At 53.4% G+C, this 12,253-nt stretch overlaps 2 protein-coding genes across 10 annotated transcripts in view; one reads left to right on the top strand and one right to left on the bottom strand.

The window, feature by feature from the left end:
• Positions 1-1,421, top strand: part of ERI3 (ERI1 exoribonuclease family member 3) — a 137,761-nt gene extending 136,340 nt beyond the window's left edge. For 7 of the 9 annotated variants that reach the window (XM_019643790.1, XM_019643789.1, XM_019643785.1 and 4 more), the window contains one exon: positions 885-1,419. In XM_019643790.1, the coding sequence (XP_019499335.1) occupies positions 885-967 (83 nt within the window). In that variant the 3' untranslated portion in view covers positions 968-1,419. Of the gene's footprint in view, positions 1-884 lie in introns of all 9 variants that reach the window. The other 2 variants (XM_019643786.1, XM_019643781.1) reach the window with 1 other exon arrangement.
• A 423-nt stretch (positions 1,422-1,844) lies between these two features.
• On the bottom strand, positions 1,845-11,222 carry DMAP1 (DNA methyltransferase 1 associated protein 1). The gene is made up of 11 exons (XM_019643662.1): positions 11,153-11,222; positions 10,828-10,973; positions 10,213-10,304; positions 9,752-9,947; positions 3,977-4,135; positions 3,687-3,854; positions 3,205-3,390; positions 2,974-3,045; positions 2,606-2,678; positions 2,171-2,466; positions 1,845-1,959 (listed from the first exon to the last, which is right to left on the bottom strand). The coding sequence occupies exons 2-11, from the start codon at positions 10,930-10,932 to the stop codon at positions 1,900-1,902; spliced, it is 1,407 nt and encodes a 468-aa protein (XP_019499207.1). The 5' UTR covers positions 10,933-10,973; positions 11,153-11,222; the 3' UTR covers positions 1,845-1,899.
• Positions 11,223-12,253: the final 1,031 nt, after the last annotated feature.

Below are 12,253 nucleotides of genomic sequence, written 5' to 3'. Positions count from 1 at the left end.
GCAGCCACCGGGGTTCTAGAACAGTTTTGAGCATGGAGTTTCTCATGGGCACCAGTAGTAGTGAAACTGCTATGACAGGGTCTGGCTGACAGACGTATTTAACCTGAGATATGGCCAGACAGGGTAAAGCCTGCCCAGCACTAGCTTTGACTCCTGGGGTGGGAGAGGCAGGGCTTAACCTGAGGCATATCCAGTAGAAGGCTACTGGCCGGGGCATTCAGGGACCAGATCTAGACCCGCTGCACCAATCGGGCTGCACAGGAGCAGGTGCCAAGGCAGGTCGCTGTTTGAGCACAGAATCCTGTGGCACAGGGCAGGTGTTTCCCAGGGCCCTGGTTCAAAAGTGCCAAGGTTTGTGCCTCGTCACCAGTGATTATGGCCTGGGCCACATCTCCCACACACACGCCCGTGCCGGCAAAGTCACCCTGGCCATGGGCATGATGAATGGCTGCACAGTAATGAAATGGAGACATCAAGGCGGGTGGCGGGAAGACGGAGTGTGGCGGACGGGCCGTCCCCATGCGGCAGCAACAAGAAGGATCGCCCAGCGGCCGGGGGCCGTCAAGGGAGAAATTACACATTTACTCTGCCTTTTTCTTACTGCGACGGCGCCCATATATCACCGCTGGGGCCGGGGCGGGACACGCCGGCCAATTTCCAGCATGAATTATGGGACTGAGAAGCATTGAGACCAGGCTTCCTGCTGGGCCAGCATCACCCAGCCCAACCTGAAGCTGGAGATGCTGCCACCAGGGGATGGGACCCCCTGGTTTAGTCTGTGGGCCCTGAATCTGACCCTGCTTCCCACCCCCCTCCCATTAAGAGCACCCGTGGGCATGGAGGGAAGGATCTGGGCCTATCTCAGTGTCTTCTCTTCTTTTTAGATGACTGCAAGAACATTGCCAACATCATGAAGACACTTGCTTATCGAGGCTTCATCTTCAAGCAGACATCAAAGCCGTTCTGATTGGCCGAGGACGGGATGGGACAGGACAGGGTAGCTGCTTGGCCCAGCCCAGAACCCTCCTCTCCCTCACCAGAGAGGAAAAGGGAGAGTGAGTGGCACAGCTCTAAGTCCAGAGTGTCCCCCAGCCTGCCCTGTGGGCTTGCGCCCTAGGTAAGGGCTTGGCCACTTGGCCCCTCTGGAGCAGACACTTTGTGCCCCCCACCCCTACCCCTCAACCTCAGCCCAGTATTAGCCCCTCCCATTGTGGGCCTGGGCTAGGGGGACCCAGGTTCTCACCGCCTCCTCCCTGGTACACAGGTTTCTGTTGGGGCCACCAAGCCCCCCCTGTGCCCCCTCCCATCCGTAGTGCATGGTGTGCGGTGCCCCCAGGGCTCCAGGACAGATCAGGCCCCACCCTGTGTCTATCCCATCCCCGCTGTGAACGTGCCACTGAATAAAGTCGGGGAAATGAGGCCGTGTGTGTGTATGTGTGTGCGTGCACGCGCGCGTGGACCAGGTGTGCTGTGCCTCAGGAAGTGTAGGAGTTAGAGTGTGTTCCAGGCTACTCTCTGCTCAAGACCACCAGTGCAGCTGGTGGGCACTGGAGCACCTGTGATACCCTCACTGAATATGCACAGGGCCACGGGGCCTGAGCACGAGGCTCTTTGAAGCTGCTGGTATCTGAGGCCACTGCTGGGTGTGAACCATCTTGAGTGTAGAACCATGGGTGTTCCTAGGCACAGGTGTTTGGGCAACACTGGCAGTGTTTAGTGGTTAGAGGGCTGCTAAGGGCTCCCGTGCAGGCAAACCCCGATGCCACCCCCATGAAGTGGGTGTGGTGACCCCCCTCGCAGCCAGGGGCATGAGAAGTGGTAGGAAGGAAAAGGAGACAGCCCAGTGCAACTAAGCAGCTCTATTTACACAGCAGCATCACCCACACCCCATGTGGCCCCTCATGGCTTCTTGGCTTTCTTCACAGAAGAGGAGCTGGAGGCCGATTCCCGTCGCTTCCTCTGAGGAGACAGAAGGTATTGCGGTCAATGGCCCCTGAGGCCTGATTCAGGGAAGGTGATACCCACTGGCCACCCACTCCTGCCCTGTCTCAGAACCCCTCAGAGTGACAACTTCCGTTGCAGACACTAGGGGGAGCGGAGCCTGTACGCGCATGTGCGCTGCTCACATGCAGGGCCAGCTCGCGCTCTCCTAGGCTGTCCAGGCTCTTACCGAGTTGGGCGTGAGAGGTGCGCCCACCACGTCAATGATGGTGTCCTTGGTGGAATCAGGGCCGAGACCAGGTTCAGGTACTGCTGACTCGGCAGAGGCCAGGGCCAGGCCGGATGCTGGCGTGGCGGGGCCTCCCAGCACACCAGCCCGGGCCAGGGCCTCGTGACGGTGCCGCAGCATCTGCAGCTCATACTCGCAGTTGGCACAGGCCTGCTTGAGCTCGTAGAGCAGCACCAGGTCACTTCGCAGCTCGTTGAACATGTGTACCAGCTCCTCTGTGGGCGTGGGGCTCAGCTCTACAGGTGGGTGGGAGAAAGGCACAGGGGCAGAGCAGGGGTGTGATGGAGGAATTGCCCTCCCCCTGGCCGGCACCCCCCTGCCTTTCTCCACAGCCTCAGGTGGGCACATCCTGTGGGGCCCAGCCTCCACACTCACCCACACCCAGCTCCAGCAGCATCTGTTCCAGGGCCTTGATCTTCTTCTGTCCCACAGAGCTTGGCAGCTTCATCTGCAATGACCCAGCAGCTAAGCCCTCTCCCCCACAAGTGGCTTAGGATGAAGGGGACTAAAGGCAGTGGGGGACTGGAAGAGAAGTAAACCCCTGGAGACATCTCTGAGTCAGAAAAGGAAATAGTCAGCAAGTGGAATCTAGTGAAGCTGGGACCTCAGGCTGGCCCCATCCCCAAAACCATCTCTCTCTGCAGCACATGGCACAACCTCTCCTGTTGCTCCAAGCCTGTGGCCTGCCTTCAGACCGCAGGGCGCCCAGGGCCCAAACACATTGAAGGAGGTGACACACATACCCGCTGGCTCCGCAGCGTGACACCTGCAGACTTGAAGTCTGGAAACTTGATGCCTGCAGTCTCAGGAACAGCCTGGGGGAGGAATTATGGAGACCGAGGTGTCACCGAGAGAGGGCCCAGTGTTGCTCCCGGCACCCTGCCAGCTCTGGGTGCTCTCAGGGCCCTCCACCGGGGGTCCCCTGTGCCAGGCGGCCCCTTGACCCTGAGCTGGGTTGACTTAAGCCTCCACACCGGCTTCTCAGCCTCCTTTTTCTGGGGTAGCTTCTTCTTAGGGGCCTTGCGCTCCGTGCGCCGCTGCTCTGCAGTGGTGTCTGCCGCTGTGATCAGCTTCTGCAGGTCCTGACTGCGCTTCTCCCGCTCCTTCTTCCGGGCCTCGATCTTGCGCAGCTCCTGGAGCAGGTACTCCTCCTCTGCCACCTGGGAGAGAGAGAGATGCTAGGAAGTGTGTGAGGACACGGGAGTGAGGGGAGCCAGCGAGCTGAAGGGGCCCTGGGCTGTCTGTAGGGGAATCTGAGAGATCAGGAGGGAGGTGAAGGGCTGTGACGAGCAGGGAGGTGGCCAGTGAAGGTAAAACGGGGGGTGGGGGAAGGGAGGCACACAGGTACCAACCAGTGGGAAGCAGGGGGACCCGGGGGTGTGGGAGCTGAAGGCGTGGAAGATGGAGGCACTGGGTTTGGAGGGATGGAGACGAGTTTGTGAGGCTCAGGGCTGACCTGCTCTGGGGTCCGGTTGTAGAGGCGCTCCAGCTGTTCCTTCCGCCGTCGCTCATGCCCAGCATCAAACACTGGTATCTTGAGGTCTGTACCGGGCACGGCCCGCACGTTGGCAAGCTTGGCACAGATGTGGTAGTACCGCTCCTTCAAATCCTCCACAGAACGCTTCTGAGGATAAAGACATGGGGAATGGGGGAGAGATGAACGCTCAGAGGCATGTGGAAGGGATGGCATGAAGGTAGTGGGCCTGTCAGGCCCGGGGGCTGGGCACATGCACAACACCAACTCACCTTGAACTGCTGGTGGTCATACCGGTCATGGATAACTACAAAACGAAGGTCAAAGCGGCGGCTGAGGTCAAAGAGGTGGTCAGTTTCTGCCTTAGTCCAAGCATCATCGTGAAGATAAAGCTGGTACTCCTGCTCTGAATACACGGGCACCTGCACAGTCTACTGGCACAGAGGGACAGTGGGGGCATGTCCACGTCATGTCATGTCCAGTGGGCTCCAGCTCCCTGTGACCACAGCCCCTCCTGTTTAATGCCAATCCCTGGGCTGGACAAAAGCAAATCCTCTGCCTGGGGCCCTGCACAGGGCAGCCTGGACATGGCGTTTTCGAGAGGGAGGAAAGACGCCCCAGCAGGCCCCAGGACTGCAGCCTGCCTCTGCATGCGCTCCAGGTGCACACATGTTTATATGTACATGCTTAAGGTGAGGGGCCCACGTGTAAGTGCATCTGTGGAGTCCAAAGGTCAGCTCTGGAGTAGGGCAGATGGCTAAATACCACAGAAAGGCCCAGGCTCCCCAGGTCTATGGAACACTTGTCTGAAGCACTTCTGCCACCCAGTGGTGACAGTGAGACTTGCAGCTCCCCCAGAGCTGGCCAAGATCACACATATGCGACGATACAGAAAAGGAGCCTGAATCCTACTCCCAGCATATGCTCCCTGCCCCTGCCTCCCCTCTCCCATGCTCTGTCCCCCAGACCTCCCTCAGGGGCAAACAGCACCACTACCAGCGGGGTCTGTCAGTCGGAGACCCCAGAAAGGAGTCAATGCTAGGCTGGACTAAGGAGGCTTCCTCGATCAAAGACCACAGCGGCTCAGAACCTGCTCTCAAGACCCTTAATTCCAGCTGCCTCTTGGACATCTCCTACTGGGGGTCCCACATACACCTTAAACTTAATATGTCAGGTGACGGATGTTAATTAGACTTATTGTGATCATTTTGCAATATATACAAATATTGAATCATTATGTTGTACACCTTAAACTAACAGTTACGTTAATTATACCTCAAAAGAAAACTCAGTATGTTCAGTACTGAGCTTATCACCCTTCCTGAAAGTTATATCTCCTCCAGTCCAGATTCAGTGTCACCATCACCCAACCCAGGTGCCCAAGCCAGAGACCAGACATCTTTAATTCCCACCTTTACCCTTGACCCCTCCCCTTCCCCAAATCTGTGGCTTTTACCTCTGGAACCTCTCCCCACTGCCACATCCCAGTCCAGACCACACTACCACTTGCCTGGATCAGAGAAACAGCTTCCCATGGTGTGTCTGCCTCCATTCGCCTTCACCACCACCAACCAATTTTCCATCTGCAGCCAAAATGGGATCTCTACCCATGCTACTTAAAGGACAACCTACAAACCAGTGCTGTTATCACTGGTGTATGGTAAGTATGGAAATTGAGAATAGGCATTTAGAAGCCTTTATGATAACTTTACAGCACTCATATACTGCTGAATCTAATGTGAAGAAAGACGGACTTGTATTTTGTCTTGTAATTATACTAGCTTTATCAATCTGATGGATCAGAAATTCTTTTTTTAATGTCCTTCACCACAGATATTTGAGAAGCACTGTTCTAGAATGTATACCCAATCATGTCAGCCAGCCATTCCTCTTTCAAGCTCAAAGGCTCCCCACTACTCTAACAGTGCCTTTTAGATAATTTGCATAGTCCTCAAGAGCAAAGGTTGTCTGATTCATTTCCTACCTTCAGGGTTCAGCACAGGGTTAGGTACTCTATAGGTATCAATGAATATTTGCTGAATCAGTCAATGAACACAGGTGAAAGCCCTCTCTCTCTGCAGCCATTGTCCCTCACGGACCCTAAGTTCCAGCCAAATGACGAGCAGTCTCTGGAACACACCAGACTCTCCCCCTCAGCCTTTTTTCTTGCCTGAAACACCGTCCCACTTCCACATTCCTTCCACCTAGGTAACGTCTCATCCTCTTGACCTCATTCAGGCATCATCTCCTCTGGGAAGTCTCTGGTTTCCCAGGCTTGGTTAGGTATCCCTCCTATGCACTTCAAATCCATTTACTTAGAAGAAATAATAAACACTCAGGAACTGTGTAGCCAGTCCTGCTCTCAAGGAACTCACAGTCAAGTGAGGGAGCCATTCATTCAACAAATATTTATCACGGGCCTGCCAGACCTATGCTGGAGAAATGGTGAGGTATAAGATGGACAGGAGCCTTACCTTACCACAAACAGTGTGGCAAGTTTGATGACAAAGATATGCCTAGGGTGTAATGAGTGACACCTGAGTGACACCTGATCTAGCCTGGGGACAGGGTTACTCAGGGTAGAGGTAACTAAGGCCTGGTTCAGTCTTAAGGTTAGGCAGAAGTAAACTGATGAGGGAAGATGGTGGAGAGAATCCTAGGCAGAGGGTGCAACACAAACAGTGGTGACAGAGAAGCAGCCTCATGTGTGCGGGCTTGGCCGTTAGGAACATGTGAGGGGACAAGTAAAGGGTGAGACAAGGGAAAGGCATGGAGTCAGCAGAGGCCAGCTGCTGCAGGCTTTGTGTGCCCCGCTAAGGAGTCTGGAGGGTGACTGGAGCCAACGGTTAAAGAGAAGAGAAATTGGTCAGGACTTTCTTTTGCAAAGACCAGCCTGGCAGTAGTGAAGACAGATGGGGTGAGGACAGATGGGGTGAAACAGCCTGGGAAACTAGCTGGCAGGTTTTAGAAATAATCCAGGTGAGAAGAGAAAAGGCCTGAACTATGGCAGCATGAGTGGAAAGTAGAGAAAGGGGGCCGGCCGGGTGGCTCAGTTGGTTAGAGCACAAGCTCTGAGCAGCAGGGTCGCCAGTTCGATTCCCACACGGGCCAGTGAGCTGTGCCTGAGCTGAGCTGCCGCTGACCTGCCAACGGGCGGCCAAATGGCTCAGTTGGTTAGGGTGTGTGCTCTTAACAATAAAGTTGCCAATTTGACTCCCGTATGGGATGGTGGACTATGCACCCCCATCCCCCATCCACAACTAGATTGAAAGCAGCGACTGGACTTGGAGCTGAGCTGAGCCCTCCACAACTAAGACTGAAGGACAACAATGTGACTTGGGAGCTGATGGGTCCTGGAAAAACACAATGTTCCCCTTTCCCAATTCCCCAACACTGTTCCCTTCCCAATTTCCCAATGAAATCTTTAAAAAAAAAAATGTAGAGAAAGTATACAGATTTGAGAGGCTTTAGGTTAAAAACCATAGGACCTGGCGACTGGACGTGAGGGGTGAGGGAGGTGACTCCTGTTTCTGGCGGGAGCAAGAGAGCAGCTGGGGAACCACGGATTAAGAGTGGGACTCCAGGAATGAGCAGTATCGGAGGGAAGATCATTAGTTCACTTAACTCCTACTTCATTCTCTACCCATAGTCCCCATGATCTTTCTAAAACTGACATTTGATCCTGACACTACGTAAACTCTGTCAGTGGCCGGCCGCCCAAAGACATCAGGGCAAAGCCCAAATTGCTGAGCCTGGCTGGAAGCCCTGCCTGACTTGGCCCCTGCTGACCTCACAGGCCTCACCTCCCACCATGTTCTACCCTGGGCTTTAGGCCTCATCAACAGCATCCCATACATGTGACTGCTTTTTAATTTGTGCGTTTGCTCACGCTGTCCCCTCTGCCTGAAAAAAATCACTGCACTCTTTTCCTAATAACATCTGGTGACACCCTCCAAGACTCAACTCAAGCTCTAACTTCTCCAGGAAGCTTCCATGACCTTCAGGTCCTCCCAATATAGCATGTATCCCACCAAACCGTAATTGCCTATGCCTCCCATTCCCTCCTCCCCAACAACATGGAGCGTTTTCAAGGGCCGCTATTGTATCTGATTCATTTTTGTGTCCTTGATGCCTAGGGCTTGGCTTGGCATGGAACAGTATTTACTAACTGCAAAATGAACATTCTTTTGTCTTCAGCTCAAATTGTTTCATCCAACCTTCCTTCCTGTTGCCCCAAATGCCTCACCTCTTGGTTGTCTCTTCTCAATCTTACATCTCCAGCCTCACCCTCCACTGGACCTGAGCGGCCTAAGGACGGTGGTGAGATGCAGAAAACCAGGTTTGGGGAACGGGGGAGAATGTTGGGTCATTCTCACATTCTCACATCACACACCTGGATGTGCTGAGTCTGATAAGCCTGTGAGCAATTAGGGGGAGGTCTTCCAGGTGCTACTGAATATACTGGCCTGAGGGGAAAGAAGTCAGGACGGCGAGTCCTGGGTTCAAGGCCCTAGTGCTTTCAGGCTCGAAGTCTAGGCTGCTCTAGGCTGCAGGGAATGTGAAACCATATGGTATAGTGGCTTAAACAGTGGTCTAGGAAATCCTAGCCCAGCCCAGCTCTGCCTCTCACTGGCTGGGTAAGTCTGGGTAAGGCTCTGCTCCATCTGAGCCTCAGTAATCTAGACTGAAGATAATTCAGCCTGGACTAGGGTGCTGGCATAAAAGATGAAAAACAGGAAGATATAATTGATTATGGAAATCAAATCAGTAGGATTAACTGATTATCACTGAGATCTAACACAAATGCCATCTTCTCAGAGAGGCCCTTCCTGACCACCTCATCTAAATGAGGCCACCCCTCCACCTACAAGTTCACTCTTTATCTCATTTCATATCCCATTCATATCCTGTTTTCATTGATGGCTCTTATTTGAAAGAATCCAATTTATTTGCTTCCATGTTTCTGATCTGTCTTCCCCTGCCTTCTTTGTCTCGTTGTGGATTGAAATAATGTTAGAGCTAAAAAAGAAGCTAAATCGGGCCGGCTAAGTGGTGCGTTGGTTAAGAGTTGGCTTGGGAGTGCCAGCTCTGAACAGCAGAGCCCCGGTTCAGGTCCCACATTAGGGCCAGTAACACTCGCCTTCTACAGCTAAGATGGTGAACAACAGGTCGGCTTGGAGCTGGGCTGCCGTGAGTTGCCAGCGATGGCTTAGGCTGCAGTGGGGCTGCAGTGGGCTGCCGTAAGCTACCGAGTGGCCGGCAGCCAGCGTGAGCGGCTAGCAGCCGATGTGAGCTGCCAAGAGCCGCCGTGAGCGGCTGTCCAGAGGCCAGTGACCGATCTGCCTTAGCCGGGAAGAGCGCAATGATAATACCAACATGGGCCAGTGAAGCCACGTCCTCCACAACTAGACTGAAGAACAAAAGGACAGCAACTTGTCTGTTCCCCTCCCCCAATTCCCCAATAAAACATTTTTTTAAAATAAATAATTAATTAATTAAAAAGCAGCTAGATCAAGGATGATTCTGCATGGATAGTGGTACCATTCACTGATATGGGGAACAGGTTTGGGGGTAGGGAACAGAGGGAACCTACTTGATCTGAAGCATTTGTGGGACATTCAGGAAGAGATATTAAGTAAATGATTGGATATGTGGGAACTGTTGCTTTGGATTGGAGATATTAAGTTGGGGTCAATGGCATACAGAGGGGAGCTGAAGCCACAGGATAAATAAGACACACTAAGGAGAAAGTACAGAGTGAGAAGAGTAGAGTACCTAGGACACAGCTCTAAGGAATAACGGCATTTGAAGGGCCAAGAGAAGCCATCAAACACAGAGCAGGTCCAGGAAAGGATGGGGTCCCACGGGCAGAGAAGACCCAGAGTCCCACCCTGCAGGTATTTGCCGCGAGGACTGAGTAGGTAACCATGGTTGAAACAAAGGCTTGAGCATGCCTCTCAAGCCAACCCTAGGAGACTGAAGCGCTCAAACAAGTGGCTTAGAGTAAGCAGGCAACCTCGGCCTATGTCCAAATAGTGGTGGCTCACCTTATTGAATCTGGCAAAAGGGTAGTCCTTGCCCTCCTCAGCTGCCCGTCGCCAGTGGAAGAACATAGCCCCATCCTTGCGGGCTGGGTTGGTGAATGGCATCCATTTCCAGGGCCGCACCTTCTTGGAGCCCAATTTGGCCTTTACTGTGCGGTAGCCTTGACCAGTGTCACTGGGTAGCAGTGGGGGCGCATCCCTAGCAGCAAGGTTTAGGGAGGTTAGAGTTAGGGTCAGAAGGTGAGAGAGCCTTTGGGCCCAGGTTGCTGCTGATCTATCCTACAGCAAGGAAGTCAAGTTCTGGTGGGAGAGATCTGAGCTCCTTCTGCCTCCCACAAAGCAAGCAGGAGCACCAGCTGGGGAGGGGAGGCAGGAGAGAACTGGCAGAGAAAACTAAAAGTTAGGGACCCAAAGTTAGGTGGGTCAGAGGCCAGAGTCTGGGGGACTTGGGTTCTAATACTTGCTTCTTGTCAGAGTAAAGCAGCGCATAGACCTCCCGGTGCATGCCCTCAGGCCTCTTGAATGTCAGTGTCTCGGAGGACTTCTTGGACTTTTTCTGAGGAGGGAAACCACAGCACAGGAACCACAGGCTAGACTCCCTTCCCTGAAAATTCTTTATCCCAGCTCAATCCCTGAACACACCAGTACTTACTGGTACAATAATATACACTGTGACAAATAACAAAGGCACAGAACGACCGTATGAAGGTGCAGAAACCCACTCACAGGGTCACCCCTACCCACCCCCACCTCACCTGGGTAGAGCCCTGACCTGTCAGAGTAGAAGATACTTTCCCACCATCTCTCAGAGTATCACACCGACCCGGTAACCCCTCCCCCATACTCTACAAGTGTCACACTCTCTTGGTCCTCTCATCTCTCCTCATTTACCATGGTTGTCCCATCTCTTCTGTCCCACCTCATCAAGGTGACACATATTCTGTCCCATTATGTCACACCTTCTACCGCCCATCTCACTAGACATGTAGCACCCCATCATCTTCCTCATCTCCCTTCCGTTGTCACTCCTTCCCACCACTTCACTCCCGCTACCCAACGCTCTCAGGAGCCCCTGCTACCTTGTCCGGGTTGATAATGTCCTTCTTGCTGATGGTCCCGGAGGCTGCATCACCCTCTGGACCCCCAAGTTCTAGAATGTCCCGCACATCCGCGCCCGTAGCCATCGCGTCTAATGGGGGTGCGCCCCGAGGTCAAGGGTCAGTGTCTGAGGAGGGACCAGGCTCAGATCAGGAGGCACAGCCACTTCAGTCCAAATGGGGGCGGGATGAAGAGGCAGGCCACGAGGCGGAGGGTGGCCCAGGTCAGGTCAGGGTTCTGCCTGTGTCCCGCTGCTTGGGTCTCCCTAAAGGGCCCATCTCCCTCGAAGCCCCAGAGCCTCCGCACCTGGTATCCTCTGCAGCGGCTACCGCCGCTCCCCTACCGCTGCAAAGCCGCGGACAGAAACTTCCGGTCGTGCGCCTCAGAAACGCGTCCGACAAGAACACTTCCGGTCTGTGCTTAGTGGAAATTGAGCCGTTGGGCAAAGTAGTATGAAAGCTAGCGACCGCGCGGAACCTATCGCGTTCTTTGACTCCTTACGAGCCTGCCGCTCTTCTTGCGCTGCCTGATTTCTGGTATTTTCTCTCTACGTTTCTCCATTGCATTTTGGGCAGTGAAAAGAGAGCTCAAAGCTTTGTGACTTTGGAAGTCGCTGAATTTCTCTGAACCCGTTTCTTCATTTGTAAAATGGAAATTGTAATGGTACCTGCTTAAATGAAGTACCGATAATGCATGTAAAACATTCACAGTACCCGGTACATTTAATGTTTTTATTATATGAATTAGTGGTATTAATTTCCCCTGTTCATTATGTATGTAGTAGGCCTTGTGCTAAGCGTTGGAGATGAAGAGAGAAACTACACAAGGCGGAGCTACCTAGGTGGCTGCCAAGATAGACTGAGGTCTGGACCCTCACGTGTACCAACTGTGATGGAGGAGTCTGTGGGCCGCTGCCGCTTGGGTCTTTCCTGGAGCCCCGCTGCCTGAAACTTCACTATTCCAGGAGCTAACTGCATTAGTGTGCATTACAAAGAGGACCAAGAACACAGCCTCAAGCAGGAAACAGTTGGAAGAAGTATGTCTGGAGGGAAGAAACTTGCCCATCTCCCTGGAAAGAGAAATTTCTAGAACAGGAGGTACTGAAGGGCAGAAGGGACAGTGAAAGCAGCTCCCAACTTCACCTTCTGCAAACATGGAGTACACATGGGCATTGAGCAAGGGGGATGGATTGGGGCTTGTTGAGGCATTAAGGAAATCAGACCCCAAGCCAAGGCCTTCTAAAGATCCAAGCAGGCACTGGAGGAGCAGGCAGCCCTCACAAGTTGCCTGTCAATGTTGTAACCTGTTCTGGCTTGCAGGGGGACAGGGATACAGCAGCTGCAGTCACAAAACCTAGCTAGACCCCAAAACGTTGGAGAACCTTGCCCGATTCCTGAGGCCTCATAC

This window comes from Hipposideros armiger, unplaced genomic scaffold (assembly GCF_001890085.2).
Source record: "Hipposideros armiger isolate ML-2016 unplaced genomic scaffold, ASM189008v1 scaffold_82, whole genome shotgun sequence".
NCBI classification, from domain to species: Eukaryota; Metazoa; Chordata; class Mammalia; order Chiroptera; family Hipposideridae; genus Hipposideros; species Hipposideros armiger.
Note: the sequence above shows the minus strand (reverse complement) of the source record. Positions and strands in the feature narration are given on the sequence as shown.